The 22,361-nt window shown below is 41.5% G+C and overlaps 3 protein-coding genes across 6 annotated transcripts in view; 2 read left to right on the top strand and 1 right to left on the bottom strand.

Annotated features, from left to right (window-relative positions):
• Nucleotides 1-13,985, top strand: part of asap1b (ArfGAP with SH3 domain, ankyrin repeat and PH domain 1b) — a 59,866-nt gene extending 45,881 nt beyond the window's left edge. Inside the window, exons 16-29 of one of the 4 annotated variants that reach the window (XM_083935987.1) lie at nucleotides 74-165; nucleotides 254-440; nucleotides 2,595-2,680; nucleotides 3,449-3,564; nucleotides 3,656-3,723; nucleotides 4,465-4,572; nucleotides 5,972-6,200; nucleotides 8,221-8,289; nucleotides 8,911-9,072; nucleotides 11,045-11,123; nucleotides 11,221-11,285; nucleotides 11,366-11,910; nucleotides 12,383-12,505; nucleotides 12,650-13,985. In XM_083935987.1, the coding sequence (XP_083792113.1) occupies nucleotides 74-165; nucleotides 254-440; nucleotides 2,595-2,680; nucleotides 3,449-3,564; nucleotides 3,656-3,723; nucleotides 4,465-4,572; nucleotides 5,972-6,200; nucleotides 8,221-8,289; nucleotides 8,911-9,072; nucleotides 11,045-11,123; nucleotides 11,221-11,285; nucleotides 11,366-11,910; nucleotides 12,383-12,505; nucleotides 12,650-12,724 (2,004 nt within the window). In that variant the 3' untranslated portion in view covers nucleotides 12,725-13,985. The remainder of the gene's footprint in view (nucleotides 1-73; nucleotides 166-253; nucleotides 441-2,594; nucleotides 2,681-3,448; nucleotides 3,565-3,655; nucleotides 3,724-4,464; nucleotides 4,573-5,971; nucleotides 6,201-8,220; nucleotides 8,290-8,910; nucleotides 9,073-11,044; nucleotides 11,124-11,220; nucleotides 11,286-11,365; nucleotides 11,911-12,382; nucleotides 12,506-12,649) is intronic. The other 3 variants (XM_083935985.1, XM_083935984.1, XM_083935986.1) reach the window with 3 other exon arrangements.
• Nucleotides 13,986-15,675: 1,690 nt separating this feature from the next.
• eef1a1l3 (eukaryotic translation elongation factor 1 alpha 1, like 3) lies at nucleotides 15,676-17,833 on the bottom strand (the record flags this gene model as incomplete). The annotated part of the gene is made up of 7 exons (XM_083936321.1): nucleotides 15,676-15,785; nucleotides 15,864-16,098; nucleotides 16,220-16,476; nucleotides 16,693-16,843; nucleotides 17,063-17,359; nucleotides 17,436-17,615; nucleotides 17,690-17,833. 7 exons carry the CDS (start codon nucleotides 17,831-17,833, stop codon nucleotides 15,676-15,678), a joined length of 1,374 nt encoding a protein of 457 aa, XP_083792447.1.
• A 2,364-nt stretch (nucleotides 17,834-20,197) lies between these two features.
• Nucleotides 20,198-22,361, top strand: part of fam49bb (family with sequence similarity 49 member Bb) — a 35,366-nt gene continuing 33,202 nt past the window's right edge. Inside the window, exon 1 of the mRNA XM_083936328.1 lies at nucleotides 20,198-20,250. The gene's annotated coding sequence lies outside the window, so the exon portion shown is untranslated. The remainder of the gene's footprint in view (nucleotides 20,251-22,361) is intronic.

Consider the following 22,361-nt stretch of genomic DNA (forward strand, 5'->3'; position numbering starts at 1 on the left):
TTGTCCGTCTATGAGAACATGCAAAATGCTGTTCTGCTGTTTTGATCTGATACTGATTTCTTTTCTCCCCCAGCTGGCCAAGAATGTAGGGAACAGCAGTTTCAATGAGATCATGGAGGGAAACCTCACGTCCCCTTCACCAAAGCCCACTCCCTCCAGTGACATGTAAGTCTTCTGTGAGCAGAAAGCTGCCTGAAAACAGCATGTGTATAATATGCAAACAGCTGACTGGCATTCTTCTTCTCCTCCACAGGACTGTGAGGAAGGAGTTCATCAACGCTAAATATGTGGACCACAAGTATGCGAGGAAGACGTGCACGTCCGCGGCAGCTAAAATGATCGAGCTGTTTGAGGCGGTTCAGTCCAGGGATCTGCTGTCCCTCATCCAGGTCTATGCAGAGGGGGTGGAACTTATGGAGCCGCTCCCAGAGGTTGGACCGGTGAGTCTTTAAGTTAATGGGTATATGCACACGTTTACTTATTAGCCCACAGTTGTCTACTTACACATCCTGCCGTTACAGAGCAACAGTAGTATTTATTTGTAGTCGTGTTTCTGTCCATCTGGTGAATGTAAGTCTGGTCTCTACAAACTCCTGAGGGAAATATGTGACTCTTTAGCTGCTAAATGCTCCAATATGTTCACCAACTAGTCGCTAACCGTGACTGTCTGCTTTGGGCGCTGAGCAGGTAGTGTTCAGTGGGTATTTAGAGCTTTTTTTGCTGAAAATGACGGCCAGCTAAACAATGAAAACCAATGAGAGTCACTGCATCCAGCTTCTCAAATAGGGGTATTCTCTGATTGTCTTAATAATCAATAAATATCTTTGGCTTTTGTCCAACAAAACAAGCAGTTTGAATAAGTTGGGTTGGGTAATTGTGCGGCTTATTGTCCACTATTTGCCCTTAAAAAATGGATTATTTCTAACATGACTTAGTGCCCCATTTGGCTAAGATTGGGCTGCACAATTAATTGAATATTACTCATGATCACATTTTAGGCTTCCCACAATTATATTGAACACAGGGATATTGATGTTTAAAATGTGTGCTCTGCTTATAGAAAACTCTGCTGCATATCAAATCAAATGCTTCTTAACCTAACAGCCAGCTACCAGGGGGAGGTTGAGATGTTTTGGCTTCAATTCTGGAAAGCTGTCATGCTGATTTGCGTAGAAAACCTTCCTGAATGTTGCAGTTCAGAATAGAAGAGTAATCCTCAGTCGGGAAAAACAAACTCAAATGTCTGGAGGAGAAGGAGAAGAGCTGGTCCCTTTTGGGTACAAATGTATTTATATGTTGCATTAAGGAGATGCGCCATGAATAAAGACCAGTCTTATGTGGATGTAAAGATGTGTACATGAACAGGAATATAGCACTGCATCGAAGTGAAAGCAGTGCACTGCTTCTTCAAATGTGTGTGTGTGGGGGGGGGGGGGGATCAATGAATAATTGTTATAAATAATCATGATCTCAATATTAATCCTGATTTTCATTTTGGCCATAATCATGCTGCTCTACTAAGTTGAATGTCATATAACATTCTAGGTTAATGTGTATGTTTTTTATGACCCATCTTGATCCCATGTTAGACTACAAACCCCAGAAATGTTCCTCTCAGAGCTCTACACGTGTTACCGCAGTGGTGCATCCTCACGTGGCGTTGATTTCCTGCAGGACAACTGACGCTGACACATTTCTTGCAGTTGGTGGATTATTTTGAGCGTAGAAATGGGTGTAACAGTTGGAAATTTTAGAATTTGAGTCATCAGGTTAACTTCACCAGCAGGTGGAGATATCCAGCAACCTCCACCACATTGTAGGGCATCACCTCATTTTGACTTCATATTTACTCAAGTGACGACATCTGTGGCGGCATTATTCACGTGTCGGTTTTTTCATTCAGTTTCCTCGCCGTTTTGCTGGTTTAAATGAAAGTTAAATAACAAGCGGTAGATGGTGGAGATGCTCCCCCGTAAACAACACGGATGATCAGACTTAATCTGACATAAATGGGTCAAGGTTTTATAACACAGACAGGGTAGTTCTCTAATGAAAAATTAAGCGTACAATGCAGCAGCAGAATAAAGAAGGATATCGTTCTGTGACGGAGGAGCTGCTGCTGTCTGCGCTATGAAGTCTGACTCACCGATATCTGATCTGCTGTTGTCAGTACATCTGAATGGCTGCTGACAGAACAGTTACATCCCACTCCCCCTCTCCAAACGCAGGCAGCACGAAAGGGATGCGTGACTACACAGCCCTGACTCTTCCCTATAGATGCCACCAAACATACAGCACATATATTTCTTACTCCCTTATATTTAATCTTTTATCTTTATTTTTAATGCTGCATCAAAAGAAATTACATCTAGATCTAGTTTTAATTCACACAGAGAGATGAAATTACTGCAAAATACTCGCAAAAATGTACAAATCTCTGCTTCTTGCATGCTGAAATATTATTTTTAGGAGCCATTTTGTTTACTGCAGCTTGTTTAAATGCTGAAAGAGACACAGAGAGGGAGAGAATACAGAATGGATGCTGCCCAAGATTGTCTCACCGTGTCTTTGCTGTGTTTGATGGCCCCCTGCAGGAATCTGGAGAGACAGCACTGCACTATTCTGTACGGACTGCTGACCAGACCTCACTGCACTTAGTGGACTTCCTTGTGCAGAACAGGTATATTTTCAAGAGTCACTTTCATAAAAAAAAAGCCATAATAGAACTGCACAAGTGTGTGCGTTAGTGTACGCTTTTCTTTTCTTTGCAATTTCAAAAGCGTTCAAATGCTCTTTAAACACACGAGCGGTTTAGAGCTAAATTATGTAGTAAACAACCGTTTTGTGCAAACAGGCAGTATCAAATGTGGGTTGTCTGTCTGCTGTGAGTCTTTCTTGTTCTGTGCTTCAGTCTGTAACGAAGCAGTGGAAGTGCAGAGGAAAGCTTAGCGCTGCACAGCTCAGATTCCCACAAGGCAAACAGAAATGGGTCAAGCACTTGTTCTCAGCCTTAATTTATTCCTCTCTTTCCAATTGTTTACCCACCACTGCTCCAACTGCACACACAAGAAGTGGAACCCTCTCATTAATTAATAGCTGTGCTCATACGGTGTCATGCTCAAGCCTCATTATTTAAGATCGTTTTCTTGTCCTTTCCGGGAGCTATAAAAGATCTAAAGGGGATTGTTTACCTGCTGTAACATTGTAGCGCGAAGTTGGTTTGGCACAGCTGATACAATTTCATGTCTGTCCTGTGTTATTTGGTGATTTTATGGCTGATTTTTATTGCTCACCTCAGACTTTTAAGGGAAAAGACCCTGTTTTCTCTAATGCTAAATCATAAAGTCCTGGGTAATAACACATTAACCTGAAGTTGGAGGACTGAGGAAAACAACCTCAGGCGTGTAACCTGTGTCCTGTGTGTGTGTGCGTGTGTGTTTTCTCCCAGCGGTAACCTGGATAAGCAGACGGAGTGGGGGAACACCGCCCTGCATTACTGCAGCATGTACGAGAAGCCTGAGTGCCTCAAGTTACTCCTGAGGGGCAAGCCGGCTACTGATATCAGTGAGTCACACGTCCAGGTTCATCCACTCGTTAATGTCATCTATACGCACATATCTGACTCAACTGTTGATTATCACTTCTCTCCCTTCAGCCAATCAGAATGGAGAGACGGCCTTGGATGTTGCCAGGCGACTGAGGAACATTCAGTGTGAGGAGGCGGTAAGTACAAGACTGCCCAGCTTTTGATTTTGGACATAGTGGATTTAATGCTCTCAAGGAAAATATATAATCACAAAAATCCAGATACAGAGATTAAACAAAAGGTTGTGAAGTTTAGATCGTGGTTGATAAACACGTTGTTAGGCAGGTTATTCTGAACACTAGATGGCAGTCAAAGGTCTGTCTCCAGCTCCAGGCAACATTGGCAGCAGAGTGGAAATAATTGTTGATGTATGTGCATTATTAACGCTAACATGACCATGCACAATAAAAAAGCTATTTTACATGCAGTGTAAAATCTCTAATACATAAATGTATGAGCAAATGTATACTGGGTAACTTCTCATACCCAGAAAGCATGATCAGTATCATTGCAATCTATTACATTTGCAACATACATTTATTCTGTGTTTTCTTTTATAATGATGGCTCATTTTAACGTCACTTCTTTATCTTGTTACTGTTTCCATGTGATTCATAATGGCTCACATTGGGAAGGGATGGTATCTATTTGCATGTAATTAATATGTGTGTGTGTGTGTGTGTGTGTGTGTGTGTGTGTGTGTGTGTGTGTGTGTGTGTGTGTGTGTGTGTGTGTGTGTGTGTGTGTGTGTGTGTGTGTGTGTGTGTGTGTGTGTGTGTGTGTGTGTGTGTGTGTGTGTGTGTGTGTGTGTGTGTGTGTGTGTGTGTGTGTGTGTGTGTTTGTGTGTGTGTGTGCTTGCGTGTGTACGCATCTGTCAGCTTGTGCAGGCTGCAGAGGGGAAGTTCAACCCTCACATCCATGTGGAGTATGAGTGGAGCCTCAGACTGGAGGAGATGGACGAGAGCGATGACGACCTTGATGATAAGGTTCGAACAGAGCTTCACATTCAGCCACTTGAGCTTTAATTCAATCACATTTCATCACGCCCCACACTGTGCTGTTGGATCTAATAAAGAAAACTGCTTGTGAATCAGTCTGATGTTCAGATAGGACCGAGTGGTGTTGCTCTGGAGCTCAGTTTGGACTCTTTAACACTTTAAAAACAAGTGCTATAAATGCACCTACTGTACATTTTAACCCCCATTTTAACTTTTTGTAATAAATTAAATAAGACCATATTATAAATATCCTCCCCATCATCATGTTGCAGTTTGATAGGTTACGATTATTACTCATTTGTAGAGTTGGCTGTTGAATTTGGTTACACTTCTGACTGTAATTGAGTTGAGGTGAGGGACGTGTCTAAAGAGTAAACGTGAATTTGGTGATTTGCAAATCAAAACACGTTTACTTGTAGGTTAGAAATGATTTGGTTTGAAAAGTGAAGGTTTTTGGACGTCGTTTAACTGCATTTCAGTGACTATATTTCAGTGTGAAGCGGGTCCTAACTAAACCTTTAAAAAGTGATTGAAATGCTGTTGAAACAATAGATATATGTAACCTAAGCTCCTTTCACACATGCACCGCAAACCTGAAATTATCTAGACATTCCCTGGGAGGGTTGAATGGGCGTGTCGACGACTTTTCTATGATGTGGCAACGAAAAATGTCTAACTGCAAAGACAGCGAGATTTGTGAACGTCTGGTGGTAAAGACCGACACTAAAATCATCAGACAAGTTAAAAAAACAACAGGAGACTCGGTTGTTTATGAGCAAATTATGATGATCCGGCTCCGTCGGTGCGGTGTAATCTGCGTCATGTCCTCCCTCCAAAAGAAGTATTTCCAGTAAATGAGAATCTGACACGGAGAATCTCCTATTGTGTGCTGCAAGTGTGAAAGAAATACTCAAGAACGGATTCTCCTGACATTAGCCAGGGTTCATTTATGAAAAATGGCTCCAGATGTCTTAAAATCATTCACTTTTTCAATGAAATCCAACTCAGTTTTAACCTAGATACCTAGAAATACTTTGGCCTGCAATTCACTAAATCTGTGCTCACTTGGTTTTTAACACACATTGAGAGAGCATTCAAGGGTGCATTTTCCTTTGACATGGTCGGTGTTGACCATTTTTTTTGTTAGAAGATTGATACTGCTCTCATATGACAGCAGCTTAGCTAAGCGTAAAGACGAGAAATCTGGAAACAGCGAGCCTGGCTCTGTCTAAAGGTTACAAAATCTACCTAACAGCACCTCTAAAGCTCAGAAACTCTTCCCTTTTAAGCAACTGTGTGTCAGATTATGGTCTTCACAATCAAGGAGCAGCAAATTATTCCTAGACTGATGTCGGCTCTGTCTCAGCTGTCTCATGTCCCTCTGCAGCCGAGTCCCATCAAGAAGGACCGCTCCCCGAGGCCTCAGAGCTTCTGCCACTCCTCCAGCCTCTCCCCCCACGACAAGCTCTCCCTGCCGGGCTTCATCAGCCAAAGGGACAAACAGCAGCGTCTGTCCTACAGCGCCTTCACCAACCAGATGTACAGCGCCTCCACCGACCTCACCTCCTCCCCCGTGGCCGACGGGCCGCCGCTGCCACCTCGGAACCAGGGCAAAGGTCAGACCTGCCTGCTCCGAGCGCTTTTTAAACCATATTCGGACAACACGGTTTTATCAGTCTAGCTTATAACGGTGACAGTCAGTAAATCCAGAAGATCACGTTCTGCTAATATCTCTTTTGCAAATGTCAGCTTGTAAAATTCAATTTAAATGGTTGACTGCATGCTTTTACTGTGTCTGATACTGTAGAGGGAAGATAATCTTTGAAACTGTCCTTTATTACGTCTGTTAATGTTTGATTATATACAGGACAGATTAGGTGCAGAGGAATGCTTCGTAATCACTTTTCTGAAAAGTTTCCTCTTTGGGCTGTCAGTCAGTCAGTCAGTCCACACACACACACACACACACACACACACACACACACGTATAAACACACACCCTGCAGTGGAATGCAATTTGTCAACACACAAATCAGAGGGCGGGATGCAGGTGTCATTAAGATTGCTTACAGAGTAAACCTTCAGGAACACATGGCTGCAGGAGAGGGCAGGGAGGCCACGGTTAATCAGGCCTGTGAAAGGGGAGCTGGACACACACTTCATCTTTTTCCTTGACACATTATACACACGGTACACTGTGGGCGTGCTGTCTCTGCAGTATTAGAATTAAAGATAACACTCCTCCCTCTGTGGAGGGGTTTACAGTCACAGCTTTAGTGCACGGCTGGGAACATTGCATAAGCTTAAACTGCCAAACATCCGTCTCAGCAAGTCATTTGAATCATTATTGAGCATTTAAATCTGCTCAGTAATGGACTGAATCTTAAAGTGAGAATGTTGCCACTTGTTTTAATTGACCTTCAGTTACTATTGCTACACCTGAGACGATGAGAAGGCAGAATAACCTATCACAAATTTTTTTAACGAAAGTTGGCTTCTCATTTGTAGCTGGCAAATTCAGCTGTAGACAACTAATTAACACCAACTCCGTCTCCAGCTGATTTCAGCTGATTAAATATGCACATGCTAGCTACATACTTGATAAAATCACCCCCAGTACCAGGAGCACTGTTGTTCCTGGGAAAAAGGTTTTCTGATATTCTTGAATAATCTCAGGCATGAGAGTTCTTATTTCTATCCGTTTTTTAGAAGCTAAAATGATTTAAACTGGTAACAAGTGGAGTTTGAAAGGTCCCATATTGTACAAAGTGAGGTTTCGATGTCTTTTTTTAGATTATAAAGCAGTTGGAGGTGCGGTAGAAATACTTCAAATATAAATAAGCATCAAAATGCTCAATCCACAGAGAAATGCACACAGCCGGTATTCAGAAACTGTGCCTTTAAATGAGCCGTCAGGACTTCTGTACGGTTATGATGTCACAACAATATATATATAAAGGTAGAAAGTGCTGCTAGAGCGCCGTTACAGTCATTCCTCAGCTGCAATGATGGTTCAGAGACACAGAGAGCACAGGTGCAGAGGACCTGGAACCGTGACCAATCAGGGCGGACTGAGGTTTTTCAGGAGGGGTCTTAAAGAGACAGGCGCTAAAACGGAGCGTTTCAGACAGAGGGTGAATACAGCTATATTCAGACAGACAGGATGAACAAATAATGTGTTCTTTAAACATTAAAGCATGTAAACATGTTCAAGTAGAAACACAAAATAAAAGTAGGAACCTGAAAACAAGAATAACATGAGACCTTTAAGTTTGATTTATGCAAAAAATCTGATTAAAAGCCTGATCAGAGGCAAAATAACAGACATACATATACATAACATGCTAACGCTCAGATGCTAGCAGCACAGCTCTCTCTCTCTCTCTCTCTCTCTCTCTCTCTCTCTCTCTCTCTCTCTCTCTCTCTCTCTCGGGGTGCTGAAGAGTTTGCCTTCTGGGGCCACCTTCGCGCCATTCCTCTTTTTTTTCCGTTGCTCGCCACTGATAAGATTTCATCTTGTTTTTTTACAGTGTGTGGGAGCCGCTCTTTTTTAAAGACTGACATACTGTAGATTCTCTCCCACACTCCTCATCTCGCTCTCTTTTCTTTCTCTTTTTTGTTTCTCTATTCTTTCAGCTCCACACTTGGCATTCCTTGGCTCTCATTCGCACTACGCCACACTGGCTGGCACTCGACCATACATCAGTGAATATCCCGGTTTTATGTTCTCCCCTTCCTCGGCTGTGTAGCCCCATATATCCCTCAGTTGTTTCCACCTTTACAGCTCAGATTTACAGGGTGGTGGTTTTTATTTAAGTAAACAATGGGACCATGCAGGCAAGCTGAGTCTCCAGTTAATTATTTCTTGCCTACATGTTTTGTTTGTTTTTTATCTTGCTGGATGTCCCACCATCCTTGAGCTGTAAACTCTTAACCACAGCTGATTCCTCTCTGGCTGAGCTCTCTATTAGCTGCTTTCACCCTACTTTTCTCTATACATTAATGAACAAAGTCCCATTAGACACAAACGGGTGAATTCATAGACAAATTCACGGAGTAGAGACTCCAAAAATGTGCCCACAGCCCAAATCCCTTTCCATTATTTTGCATTCCCGCCCAGACATTTCTGTTATATATTTGTTCACTTTCCTCATTTCATTCTGTTTATTCCTGACAGCAAGAACTTTTTTTTCCATATTTCAGCTCCTCCTCTTCTCTCCACGCCTCATTATCCTCTCCTTTACCTTCTCTGGGTTTTGGGGGTTAACAGAATGACTTTTTGGCGGGGCCTCATCACCTCATGTGTTTTATGTATCGCTCCTCCAGCTCCTCCCCCATCTGGCCCTCCCTCTACACTCACACCAGGAGGCAGCTCCACCCTGTCCAAGAAGAGACCTCCGCCCCCACCTCCTGGACACAAACGCACCCTGTCTGACCCACCCAGCCCGCTCTCTCACAGTCCACACAGTAAAGGGAGCTTGACTGGGGGTGAGATGCAAGCACACAGTCTAAACAGTAGGGCTGGTTTCACTCAGGCATGGCTCCAGCCTGACGCTCGCATATTATCATCGTCCAAAATTGCAGGGTTATTTCACAAGACTAAATTTAATTAACCCTAAAAGGAAAAGCTTTTAAGAGAAGTTTTAGAGTCAAGTTCAATTTTTAAATGTTTAAAGATTTCTAAAGTGTTTGAGGGTTTTTAATTCAGAGTTGAACAGACTAGTGGATGTATTTTCATGTCTCTGTGTGCAGTTCAAAGGTACGTTGATTGTCTGGCTCATCACATAGATGGAGCGCCAACTAACGTATTTACTATTTTTATTAAGCCTGTGAATGTTCTCATTTGTCCAGTTCATCATTATCCCCAAAGCAATTTCAGTCAAAAGTGTCTAGGAATAAAGACAAATAATAATAAACAAATAAAGACAAATAATCAAGTCCAGTTGCTTTTGACTGAAATTGCTTTGGGGATATTTTTATTATGGATGAATGTGGTATTTCTTAGATTAATCGATTGATCATTTGGTCTAAAAACTATTTCCACATACAAGGTGGCAGTTTTTTATAAATATAAATTCAAGAAATGATTCAGTTTACTGTCATATAAGATAAAAGAAAAGCAGGTGAATTATACAATTGTTGCCACTTTATTCTTGACAAAATTACTTACCGGTACACATTGAATTGCTTATCTAAATAGCTGCTGAATTATTTTCTGTTGATCAACTAACTGATTTCAGTCATTTCAGGTATGTGTAGGTGCAGAAAGCAGCTGTTCTTAAACATAGAAACGTAATGAACCTTCTCCAAAGAGTCATGGCTGTTTTTAACTTAACTTCACCAGACAATCTTTAACATTCACCATTAACAAAGGAATATGAGCATATCAAACGTCCGCTCCACATGCTATTTATTGATTTAAATGTTTCTAAAATACACAGCCATGGTGGAATTATCCCACTATTTCAGAAAAAATACAGCTACATAGGCGAAGAAAGTTTATTTATATATTTCACCAACCAGGCCATAAAACAGTCATTAAAGAAGAAAATATAAGAATGTATAAAATACAAGACGTTAAAGTGCAGTGTTAGAGATGAATAATTATTTGATTTAATAAAAGGCAGCGTCAAACAGAAAAGTCTGAGAGTTGCAGCAGTTCTTTTCTTCATACTTCCAGTGTACCCTGAAACCCTCAGCGTGGCGTGCATCCGAGTCATATGTGATGGATGTTTGATCATTTCAGGGTAAAAGACACCGTGCTTTGACATTATAGCGCTACATCTGTTAAATTTGGTTTCAATTACCTGGAATGATCAAGTCAAAAATTTGAATATCAACATGAACACTAATTACGAGTCGGACACTGATAATTACGGTAACTTCATCACGTCATGAATGCACCATCAGAGAGGATGTGATTTAATGCTTTTACACAATAAATACTCTGAGTTCATCAATCAACATACTTTGAAATGGCACAAAGAGATATCCATGACTTTAACTCACTCTGGGTTTGTTGGAAAAACTCAGAAAAGAAAGCATCAATTTGTTTCTACACCAAAAAAAGAAAAGTAATCTTTGAACCACCACTTGAACACAAAAGAAGACAAACGCACCTCAATCATCTTACCTGCAATCTTGAGTCCCTTATGTGTAGCCTGGGGATATTTTTGACTCGTGTTCTACTTTTATCATTTGTTGTCTGTGGTGTTTTGTGCATTCTGTGTCACCCATACAGTAACATCCAACCTCTAATTAAACGATGACACTTTATTGCACAACCTCCTAATTACACGGGCTCATGGAAAGCTCAGCCAGATGACGCCTCCCTCATTATTTCTTTTTTTAACCATCATGGCATGTTAATTTATTTCCACATTTATATTCAATTAATCTCTCGGTTATTGCTCTTGTTATGGTGTCGAATAATCTGTCGTCATCGATGTCGATGTTATAGGAAGCGACTCGACCCCGCCGCCTGTCAGCAAGATGTCTCCTGTTTCTAACAAGTTTGAAGGAATTCCTCAGCAGCAAAGGTAACAAAGAAAAAAAAGAAAATGTCACAATGACATGTATTGCATCAATGTATTCCAGCTGTTTTTCATTTGACTTCATTTGAAAATCTTTTCCCAGCACTACTTCAAGCAACACAAAGTCCACACTTGGTCCAAGGGTTCTTCCCAAACTACCTCAGAAAGGTACAGTGTTAGTCCAGTTTGTATTTTGTTGCAAACTGTTGAACTGAAGAAGTGAAGTAACCGTCTGCTTCTCCCCCCAGTGGCATTGAGGAAGATTGACACCATACACCACCCGTCTATGGATAAGCCTAGCCTTCCTCCAGAGGTCTTCCAGAAGTCCCCGCCGGCAACCGACACCCCGCAGAAGGCTCCTCTGGCAGACCGACCTCAGCTGGGAGACCTGCCCCCAAAACCGCAGCCGTCTGATCTTCCTCCTAAACCTGGAGAACTTCCTCCGAAGCCGCAGCTCTCTGACCTCCCTCCTAAACCTCAGCTGGGGGACCTCCCGCCCAAACCCCAGCTCAAAGACCTGCCTCCCAAGCCTCATCTCGCGGACATCCCCCCCAAACCTGGAACAGCCGAGTCCACTCCGAGGCCGCCTCCCGGAGAGGTGCAAAGGCCTCAAACGCAACCCCCGCCTCCACCTCAGCCTCAACCCCAACCCCAGCCTCAGCCTCAAGACTCACCGTCACCAAATCAGCAAGGAAATATAGGGACCCCCACCCAACAAGCTGCCGAAGACACCAACGGGACCCCAACAGGGACAGCAGAGACACCGGTGCCCCTCCCGCGGAAGATCAACACGGTGTGAACTTGCCTCTTCTTCTTCTTGGCTTTTTAAGAGTGAATTTCACCCACTAATGTTTTCAAAAGCATATTGGTGTTTTTAAGGGTCTCTTTTATTATACTACTCTATAGATTAAAATGAATAAATGCCTGACCAATTATTATACTACTCTATAGATTAATATGAATAAATACCTGACTAATTATTATACTACTCTATAGATTAATATGAATAAATGCCTGACTAATACTATATGAGATTTTTGAGGTTGATATCGATGTATCTATGATCTAAAAATTAAATTACAATGACCAATATTCTTATTTTCTTTTTTAACTCTTAATTTATTGAGATTTTTACTTTTGTTGCCTGGAAATATATATAGATGTGTATATATATATATACATCTATATGTGTTTATAAAAATAATATTTCTGGAGAGCTCGATTGACTTAGTTAAATGAAACAGTTTTGTTCTTTGTATGTCCAGGGGAAGAGCAAATCCCGTCGGGTGAAGACGATCTATGACTGCCAGGCTGACAATGATGACGAACTGACTTTTGTTGAAGGAGAGGTGATTATAGTTACAGGAGAAGAGGACCAGGAGTGGTGGGTGAGTCCAGCTTTAATACTCTGCTTTTACTTTTTGTTATTTCTCGCACTCATTGGTCCTGTTTGAACCATCTCAAGGGCACAAAATCAAACACTGAATAACACTTTACTCTGTTTTTCTCACATGATCTCTTTGTGCTTCCAGATCGGGCACATTGAAGGAGCTCCGGAGAGAAAAGGGGTGTTCCCCATGTCTTTTGTGCACATCCTGAGTGACTGACAGCCAGAGAGACTTGCACTACGCCTCTCCCTAAATTGGGAGGTCCTGTAAATAGCTATCATAACACCTCTTGTCACACGGCAAGTGTCCTAAAGAAGAAAAAAAAACAACGAAGAAGAAGAAGAAGAAGAAACCCAAGAAGGCTCATCTAGCCATGGATACCTCATCCATGCTGTATAAAGAATGTGTGTATTCTTCCTTTACCAGTATTATCTTAACCCTATAGCACGGCTGTGTCAACGCCACTCTCAAAACCCTAGCACTTACCTAAAGTCTATGTTTATGCTGTTACTGTGTATATATGTATGTAAATATATATATTTGTGTGTGAGTGTATATACATGTTTTATTGTACAAAACATGTACCATTGCTCTCTCTCTCTCTCCCTTTCTCTCTCTCTCTCTACCTGTCAGATTAAGCATCAGGGCGGTAGACTTTTGAATTTTATCTGTACTGATTTGGCCCTCAAGTAATTATCAGCTTCTGGAAAAAGGACAAATAAGAAAAAGGAATGTGAAATAGGTCACGTCACTATTTGTGTCTTGCATCCCCTGTTTACCACCATAGTTGACTGAAGAGGCTGGAGTCTCCCACTGATCCCCCCCCAGATGAAAACATGAATTAAATGTACTCCTCGTTCTTGCTTGCTTTTGTGTGTACACGTATTATGGTTGTTTTACAGTATAGAAACCTGCTGCTACTGTGTGGTGGAATATCAAAGCCTGTGGTTCACTGTAGGTCACTAATTTACTCCTTGTTACACTGTTCACTGTGTGTATGCTCTGTGTGTGAACTCATCTCCACAGTCCCTTTGACCTTTTCTGTGCATGGTGTAACAATGACTGGAATTGAGTGGAGTGCTGCGTTCATGGACGCTCACCTCAGGGTTTGAAGAGCCACTATTAAGCAGGACTACACACAAAAAAAGGTATCCTGTTGTTAAAGCCACTATTAATGACATTAAGTACAGGAACTCAAGAGGACATCTTAGCAATAACTTGATTTTCTGACAGGCTAGAAGTTTCACATTTAACCTGTGTTCACAATTCAGTGTCTTGTAAAAAAAAAAAAAAAACCTCATGAGCTTGAAATTTTCTTTTTTTTTTAAAGTTTGAGTCATGTAATATCATTCCATGTTACTGGATCCAGTACATTTCCATGGTTTGCCTGTTAACCAGAGATGTCTTTTAGAAGCAGGGTGGACTTTGTAAAAGGCTGGAGAGCCCATGTATTTTCACCCAGTCCTCACTGACTTGCAGTTTCCCCCCATGTTAAGGAACAAACCCATCAACCCATTGTATCATTAAAAGTGCTGTACTTAATCTCTGAGCCTGCTCTGTTGCTTTATTCGTCCACGAGCCATGGGCTCGGTCGTGTATTTGAAAGAACAAAACATATTTAGCACAAATAAGATATCTATAACTACAATGAACTGTAGTACGTTATCTCTGAGAAAATAAACTGTTACTGATTTCCTAAGTTAGTAATGAACAAATAGGATCAACTGGAATTCAAATGTCAGCACCAACAACATTTACGTCAGCAGTTACTAGGTTGTGTAGGTACAGGACACTGCTTTTAAATATTAGAGAACAATTAAAAAATCTCAAACATTTGGAGACGTTTTTGTTGCTTTAACTGGTAAAGAGACTCCTCTGCTTATTTAAACACTATTGTGTCCCCAATAATGTACGACAGTCTAGTAATAAGGTGTCTTTGAAAAAGGCAGGGCTATATGTCTGATTTTTTTTTAAAGGTCTATGTCCCAGTGTTGGAAAATGTGATGCATCCATCTATTGCAGGGCTGCTGTCCTGCATGTTTGAGGTTTCTCCCTGCTCTAACACACCTGAGTCTAACGATGTTCAAACCTGTGACGAGCTTCAGCTGCTTGTTAATGAGTACATCGTGAGACTCAGGTGTGTTAGAGCAGAGAGAAACCTAAAACATGCAGGACAGGGGCCCTCCAGGAGCAGGGTTGGGCAGCCCTGCTCTATTGCAACAGGGCTTAACGTTCTCAAGCACCATATCTGAGTTCAGGTAAAGAGCAGCTTTAGATTCATACAACCCTTTTTACATTTGTACATATTTCCTCATTTTTATGTTTTGCCATTTTACACAGTGCCAGTATAAAAGAGGGTGACCTTCACAGAATATCAAGTCATAGGTTGTTGTAAAGCTTTGACTTTCATGACAGTTTATAGAATTTGACCTCTAATGCTGCAATATGTTAAATTCTGAACGCCTCTGCCCTTATGGCTTCATACTGATGTGATCATAAAGGGCACAAAAAGAGCATTAAAATTACATTTATCAGAACAAAGTCATGCCGAGTATCTTTGTGCCTCCCTGTGGAATTCAATCTGCTGTTAGGGAGGAAAGTTCATTTATAAAGCAGCTTATTGAAGTCTGTTAGCTGAAAGATTAGAAAAGGCATCGAAGCCAGTTGGGAAATGTGCTTATTCACATTCTAGGGGAGGATTCTCAAAGATTGGATTGTACGCGAGGGCAGTTTTAAAGTACAAGTTTAATTGTATGCTGCAGTTTCCAGTCTTCGAGCTAAGCTAACAGTTGCAGTAGCTTAATTTTCTACAGGCGTGATCTTTTATTTCCACAAAAGTCCAACTATTTCTGCAAGGAGGAAATGGTGAGAGGCTCAACACCGAGATCACCTTCTGCACACCTGCAGTGCATTAAACCAGCGGGCAACACATTTAACTGTTCACATTCAAGACAAAGTTAAGTTCTTCAAATAAATTCTTTATTTGTCATCTCAAACAATTAACCAAAGTTTACCATCCAACTATACAACTTCTTCTGGATTTAACATCAACAGGAATTATTACAACATAAATACTTTGTGTCACTACACAAACATTTTGAACTTGACCAAATAAAACTGTTACAAAAGCAGCCATACCAGATTTTTTACACTGGTACACAAAAACAAAACTATTTACACACTTGGGCTTTGGGGGGCTGTTTTGACCCTTGGATCTTCTCCACAGACTTGATGACACCTACAGCGACTGTCTGCTTCAGGTCTCTTGCTGCAAAGCGACCTGGGAACGACAAAAAGAATGAATTCTAAGCAGAACATGGACATTTCTTGTACATGAGGAAATTTAGACTTGACGTACCCAAGGAAGGATATGTGAAGAAGCTCTCCACACACATGGGCTTAAGGGGAACCAGTTTGACTGTAGCTGCGTCTCCAGACATCAGCATCTGCGGATGGTCCTCCAGTTTATTGCTCGTGCGCCGGTCAATCTTCTCCTTTAGCTCAGCAAAGCGACAGGTCACATGGGCGGTGTGGCAGTCCAGGACGGGGGAGTAGCCGGCTTTGACCTTCCCTGGGTGGTTCAGGATGATCACCTGAAGACAAGAAGAAAACAAACCCAAGACACATCAGCACAGGGGAAGCTTACAAAAACATGAGGTATAAAAACCCAAGGGAAGTAGTATAAGGTATTTTAACACCACTGACAGAACCAACCTGAGCTTCAAAGCTGCTGACATCTGAGGGAGGATCGTGCTGGGCGTTGCCAGCCACATCACCACGCCGCAGGTTCTTCACGGCCACGTTCTTAATGTTGAAGCCAACATTGTGTCCCGGCAGAGCCGTCTGCAGCCCCTGGTGGTGCATCTCGATAGACTTCACCTCAGCAGTGAGCTTGGCAGGGGAGAACGTCAGGGTCATGCCGGGTTTGAGGACGCCAGTTTCAATCTTACCCACTGGCACAGTCCCAACTCCTGAAGGGTGGAATAAAGCATTTGTCAAGTCAACTCCAAGAAATTAAAAGTTTAGACATTTCAGCCAGCAAATATTGCAACATTGCTCGCCACTCCAATCCCTGCTGCACACCTCTACCTCATTTTCTTGATTGGTACTAATCAACTGTGTGAGTGCACAGGCTTGCAAACAAATCAGGGCAACTTAAAAAGTAACTTGAAGTTGCATTTTCTAACCTCCAATTTTGTACACATCCTGCAGAGGTAATCGTAAGGGCTTGTTGATGGTGCGCACTGGTGGCTGAATGGAGTCCAGGACTTCCAGTAGAGTTTTCCCACATGCTCTCCCTTCTCTTCGTCGAGACTTCCATCCTTGGAACCAGGGCATCTGTAGAGAAGAGACATCCCAGAAGCAATTTCAGTCAAGAGCAACTGGACTTGGTCATTTGGTTGGTTACAAATAACCAAGTCCAGTTGCTTTTGACTGAAATTGCTTTGGGGATAACGACCTGGACAAATGAGAATATTCACAGGCCTAGAGGAGAAGGATATTGTTTCAAAGTGTTGCATTTAAGCAGATATTTTTTCCCCCCCAAACCCTTATTACCTTCTGAGTTGCAGTGATCATGTTCTCCCCGGTCCAGCCAGAAACTGGAACAAAGGGCACAGCGGTGGGGTCGTAGCCGATCTTCTTGAGGAAGCCGCTCACACCTTGCACCACCTCGTCGAAGCGTTTCTGGCTGTAAGGCGGTTCAGTCAGATCCATCTTGTTCACACACACTATGATCTGCTTCACACCCAGAGTGTACGCCAGTAAGGCGTGCTCTCTGGTCTGACCACTTCTGGACACACCTGCCTCATATTCTCCTTTAGCTGCAGAGACCACCAGGATGGCAACGTCAGCCTGAAAAGAACAGTGATTTGGTGAATAAAATATAACTTAAAACATACAGAGAGTGAAGCACATCTATGCTGCTTACCTGGGAGGTCCCTGTGATCATGTTTTTAATGAAGTCACGGTGGCCGGGAGCATCTATTATAGTCATGGAGAATTTTAGAGTGTTAAATTTCAGCAGAGAGATATCAATGGTGATTCCTCGCTCACGCTCAGCTTTCAGCTTGTCCAACACCCAGGCGAACTTGAAGGAGCTCTTCCCCATCTGTGAAAACAAAACAAGTCTTAGAACGGTTCAAACTTTCTCTTTCGCAGCAGGTTTCCCCCCGCTTTCCTCACCTGTGCCGCAGCCTTCTCAAACTTTTCCAGTTTCCTCTGGTCGATGCCGCCACATTTATAGAGGAGGTGGCCGGTGGTGGTTGACTTGCCGCTGTCAACGTGACCAATAATCACTACGTTGACGTGAGCCTTCTCTTTTGCCATGGTCGCTATTATCGTACGCTTCAGAGTTGAAATAACCAAAAGTCCCCTGGCCTGCCACTATGGAGCGGCTTTATGAGCTCCACCTGCAGGGCCATGATTGGAGACAGGTGTGCTGCTTCATTAAGCTTAATTGGTGTCTGGTGTGTGTTTGGGAAAAGGGGAATCGTGGAGGCTGTAAAAGGATCTTGAACACCAAGAAAATGAAAACCTGAGAAGCTGAAATTATCCCTCACAAATGTAATTTCTGTGAACAGGATGAAGTGACCAGGTGCGTCATTTGCAGATCTTTGAAGTGCCTTAAGAAGTAACCACTCCCTGTATATCAGAGAAACTATGACTGGCCATAAACTTCTAAAAGGCAATCAAAAATATATATATATTAAAGAGATTGCTGATTGTAGGAGTTCATATGTGTTCTTGTGCATAGGCTATAAAATAGGAAAATAAGGAGCTTATGAATATAAGTCCTGCAGACGTTTTTAGTCTTTTACTGTTGTAGATATACCATACGTTTCTCTCAACTACAACTATTATTGTGTCTCCAGTTGCTAATGGGACCGTAAACACTGACCTTGGCCCGATATCCCGACTCTTGCACCAGAAAGACCAAAATATGAGGCCCTAGATGTTTCTGTTCTACTTTTCAATGCTACAAGTGTGTTCTTCATGGTTGTCTCCTCATTTATATGCTTTTAATGTAAATCATTTTTTGTATGAAAGGTGATCTGTAAATAAAGCTTATTTTCATTACTATAATTAATTTTATCAATAAAATTAGACATTTAAAGCGACTCTGGGGGTCAAAGTGCCCCATAGAGCTTATTTGATGTGTAAATTAGCTTCTTGCTCAAAGACACTGAATAAACGCTGAAAGGTTCTACCCCAAAGCATGGACGTATGACGTGTATGAGACAATGGGTCCCTGGGAACAGACATGTGAGAGCCCCCCCCCACTCTGTCTACGTAGGAACAAGACGCCCTAATTCAAAGAGTTAAAAGTTGTTTTGTAGTAATTTTTGTGGTCATTGTGCACTTATTTTAAGACAGTTTTCTATGTGGTCATTTTGTTTCTGTCTGTGATCTTTAAAAGTCAATTTTAAGTTGTTTTGTAATTGTTTTGCATCTATTTTGTAAAGTAATTTTTCATCTTTTTTGTGGTTTTGCATCTATTTTTAGCCATTCTGCATCTTTTGTGGTGGTTTTGCATTTATTTCATGTAATTTTGTATCTTTTATGGTAGTTTTGCAACTATTTTTAGTCATTCTGCATCGTTTGTAGTGGTTTTGCATCTATTTTTAGTCAGTTTGCATCTTTTTGTTGTGGCTGGCATCTATTTTTAGTGATCCTGCATCTCTTTTGGTGGTTTAGCATTTATTTTAGGTCATTTTGTATTTTTTGTGGTGCTTTTGCATCTATTTTTAGTCATTTTGCATTTTTTTGTTGTGGTTATGTATCTATTTTAGGTCATTTTGTATCTTTCTATGGTAGTTTTGCATCTATTTTTAGTCATTTTGCTTCTTTTTTGTGGTTATGCATCTATTTTAGGTCATTTTGTATCTTTTTATGGTAGTTTTGCATCTTTTTTAAGTCATTTTGAATTTTTTTGTTGTGGTTATGCATCTATTTTAGGTCATTTTGTATCTTTTTATGGTAGTTTTGCATCTATATTTAGTCATTTTGCATCTTTGGGTTGTAGTTTTCATCTATTTGTAGTCATTTTGCACTTTTTGTGGTGTTTTGCCTTTATTTTAGCCATTCTGCTTCTTTATGTAGTGGTTTTGTATTTTGTATTTTTAGTCTTTTTGCATCGTTTGTGATGGTTTTGCATCTATTATAGGTCATTTTGCATATTTTTATGTTGGTTTTGCATTTATTTTTAGTCATTCTGCATCTTTTTGTGGTGATTTTCGACATTTTGCAAGTTTTTTTTTGTGGTTTTGCATCTATTTATATTTTTGTGGTGGTTTTGTATCTATTTAAGCCATTTTGCATGTTTTTATGGCCTTTTTGCAGGTATTTAGCGCTTCTTTAATGTTCGTATCAGTGCCTTGCTCAAGGACACTTCGGTAGAGTGAATAACCGTTGAACCACCGGTCCTACCTCAACGGTTTCTAACGGTTAGAAGTCCTAATTACAGCCGCTTGGTCAGCTGTAATCCGTCGGTGGAGTAACCGCTTAAACACTGCAGCGGGTCTCCACTGACCGGGCGGGTCCATCTTGGTTTCGGGGAGGAGGTGTGTAACTTCCCGTGTCCGCGCTCCAAAGGTGGACAAACCAAGCCCCCCTCTCGTTTGACGGCCCACGGTGACGTTCAATAACTAACCCGGAAACAGCAGCCAGCAAATCGCTTTTCTTCTTCTTTCAGACCGCTGCCTTCTAGCGTGGTATCCAGACGTGTTCTCTCCACGAGCATCAAGGTAAAAACACACAAAAATACCACTTTATATCTTATTTCTCTGTCTTCTCAACTCACCGCCGTTACTGTCCACCGGTTGCCATTCAGTCCGGTTTGTTTTGAGTGTTACATTTTGTTCCTTTGAGGTAAAAACGAGTGATGAATCATGAACGTATCCGGCTAAAAAAAAAAAAATCCAACCCACGTTACTGTATTAGTGAAGTTACTGTGAAATACAAATAGAGGGAAAATGTTTGTTTTTGTGTGTTTTAAGTTACATCCTCGATGCCCCGTTAACTTCCCCATTTCAGAGCAACGGTATAAAGGTGGACGTTAGATTTCCTATATTTGTCCAGAGGCATTGAATGCTACATGCTTGACCCATATATCACTAATGCCAGGTTATCAGCTGTGTTTGGCCTCAGCCGCACTGTAGAGACACGGGGAGTGTAATCTAAGCGTATGGCTCTGGTTAACACTGCTCTATTACAGTGCAGTGCATGATGCTCCATTAAAGGAAATGCACACTGACAGACAGCTGGTCAGAGCTTGATTCCCATCAATGCATGGTACAAAAAAAAAAAAAAAAATCACAGGTTAAGAAGTGGTCGGCAGTTTACTACTTAAGTAAAAGCAGCAATATTTTAATGTAAATACTCCTGAATTCCAAATCTGACATGAATAAAAGAACAGAGGTACTATCAGAGCATTTATTTGGGTAAAGACAGCAATAATATAAGGTAACAACACTCCTGAAGTCCAGCATTCAAAATTTTGCATGAGTAAAAAGTATTGTATTGTCATTATTGATGCACGAAGATACAAGTTGTATGATACTGTATAGGAATACTGTTGGGTAGTTACATTTACTATATAATATAATAATGTATCAGGTTTATGCTCATGTATTTACATATTCATCTGCAAAATGGCTAATAACTCAAAAGTGCTCTATTTCCCTCTGAAATGTCGTATAAAGTACAATACTGAAGGAATTTATACTTTTATTCCACCACAGGCTTTCTCCCTACAGTCCACTGATAAGCTTGTCACTGTTATTACATTTTGAAAACGGCACACTGATTGGAGTTTTAAAGGTGTCTCGTTGCATCACTTGTGGGCTCAGCTCAACCTTAGCATGGGAGTATGTGCCGTTAACTTTCCACCCCGTCTCTGCAAAGGTCCTGAAAGTGGAAGTGAAACGTCTCAGAAAGCCGGATCTGATGGTGTGTTAGGCAAGTGCAACTCTGTTGTGGTTGTGATGAAACATCTGCATTAAGTTTGGCTCAATTGTCTCACAGCCTCTTGCTTGTGCAAATTGGGGCAAATGGTGCTAGGTCAGTTAGGTATGTGTTTGCAGAGAGGTATAGCGGGGCCTTTACCTCACCAAATAATGAGCTCTACATGCATGGCTGTAAAAGGTGTGTTTAAGGGGAGAAAACCCCTATGTGCTGCATCTTTTGTGTGTGTCAGGAAACCTGGATTTACTGCAAGTCAGTGTAAAAAGGTCTCAGTCCCTCCTGACAAACCCAGTTTTGCTCTGAAACAACATGCCTCCAGGTTATGTGAATTGTCCTCTTCTTGCAGTTTGTCTTCCTTATATCTGCCACTGCATGTTTTGAAAGAAGGAAGTATCGCCTTTCATTGTTTTCTCTAACAGATGGACACAAACGCCTGCTCTCTTTGTCTGAGTCAGTGTCGACCTGTGCATTAGGGCTGGAAAAGACATGACAAATACCTGACTTTTGCCACAGTGGTAAGACTTTTTTTTTTAGACATGGTGCAACTTGTTGTGCCATGTCCTGCACGCTTTGTGCAGGGGTGTGAACAGATGGGATCACAGATGCTATTCTAGAGCTAATTCTTCCTTATTTTGCATGTAAAAATTGCAGCAGCAAGTTAGTAAGATTTCAAAAGTGAGTGGAGAGACGATACTTGCGACAAGAAAGTGAGATCTGGTGTTGAGCAGTTCGGTGAGTTCAGGAAGTCACCAGTGGGAGCTTTTTCTCACAACCCTGGCATGTGAAACAAGCATGAAATGAGAATATGGCTCATTTGGCACGACGTGTTCTCTCGTAAATCCCAGTCTAACGCAGGTAGAGGCATGCAGGTGCATTTAGCCATGAACCTTTT

The sequence above is a fragment of the Echiichthys vipera genome (genome assembly GCF_963691815.1).
Source record: "Echiichthys vipera genome assembly, chromosome: 21".
Taxonomy (NCBI): Eukaryota; Metazoa; Chordata; class Actinopteri; order Perciformes; family Trachinidae; genus Echiichthys; species Echiichthys vipera.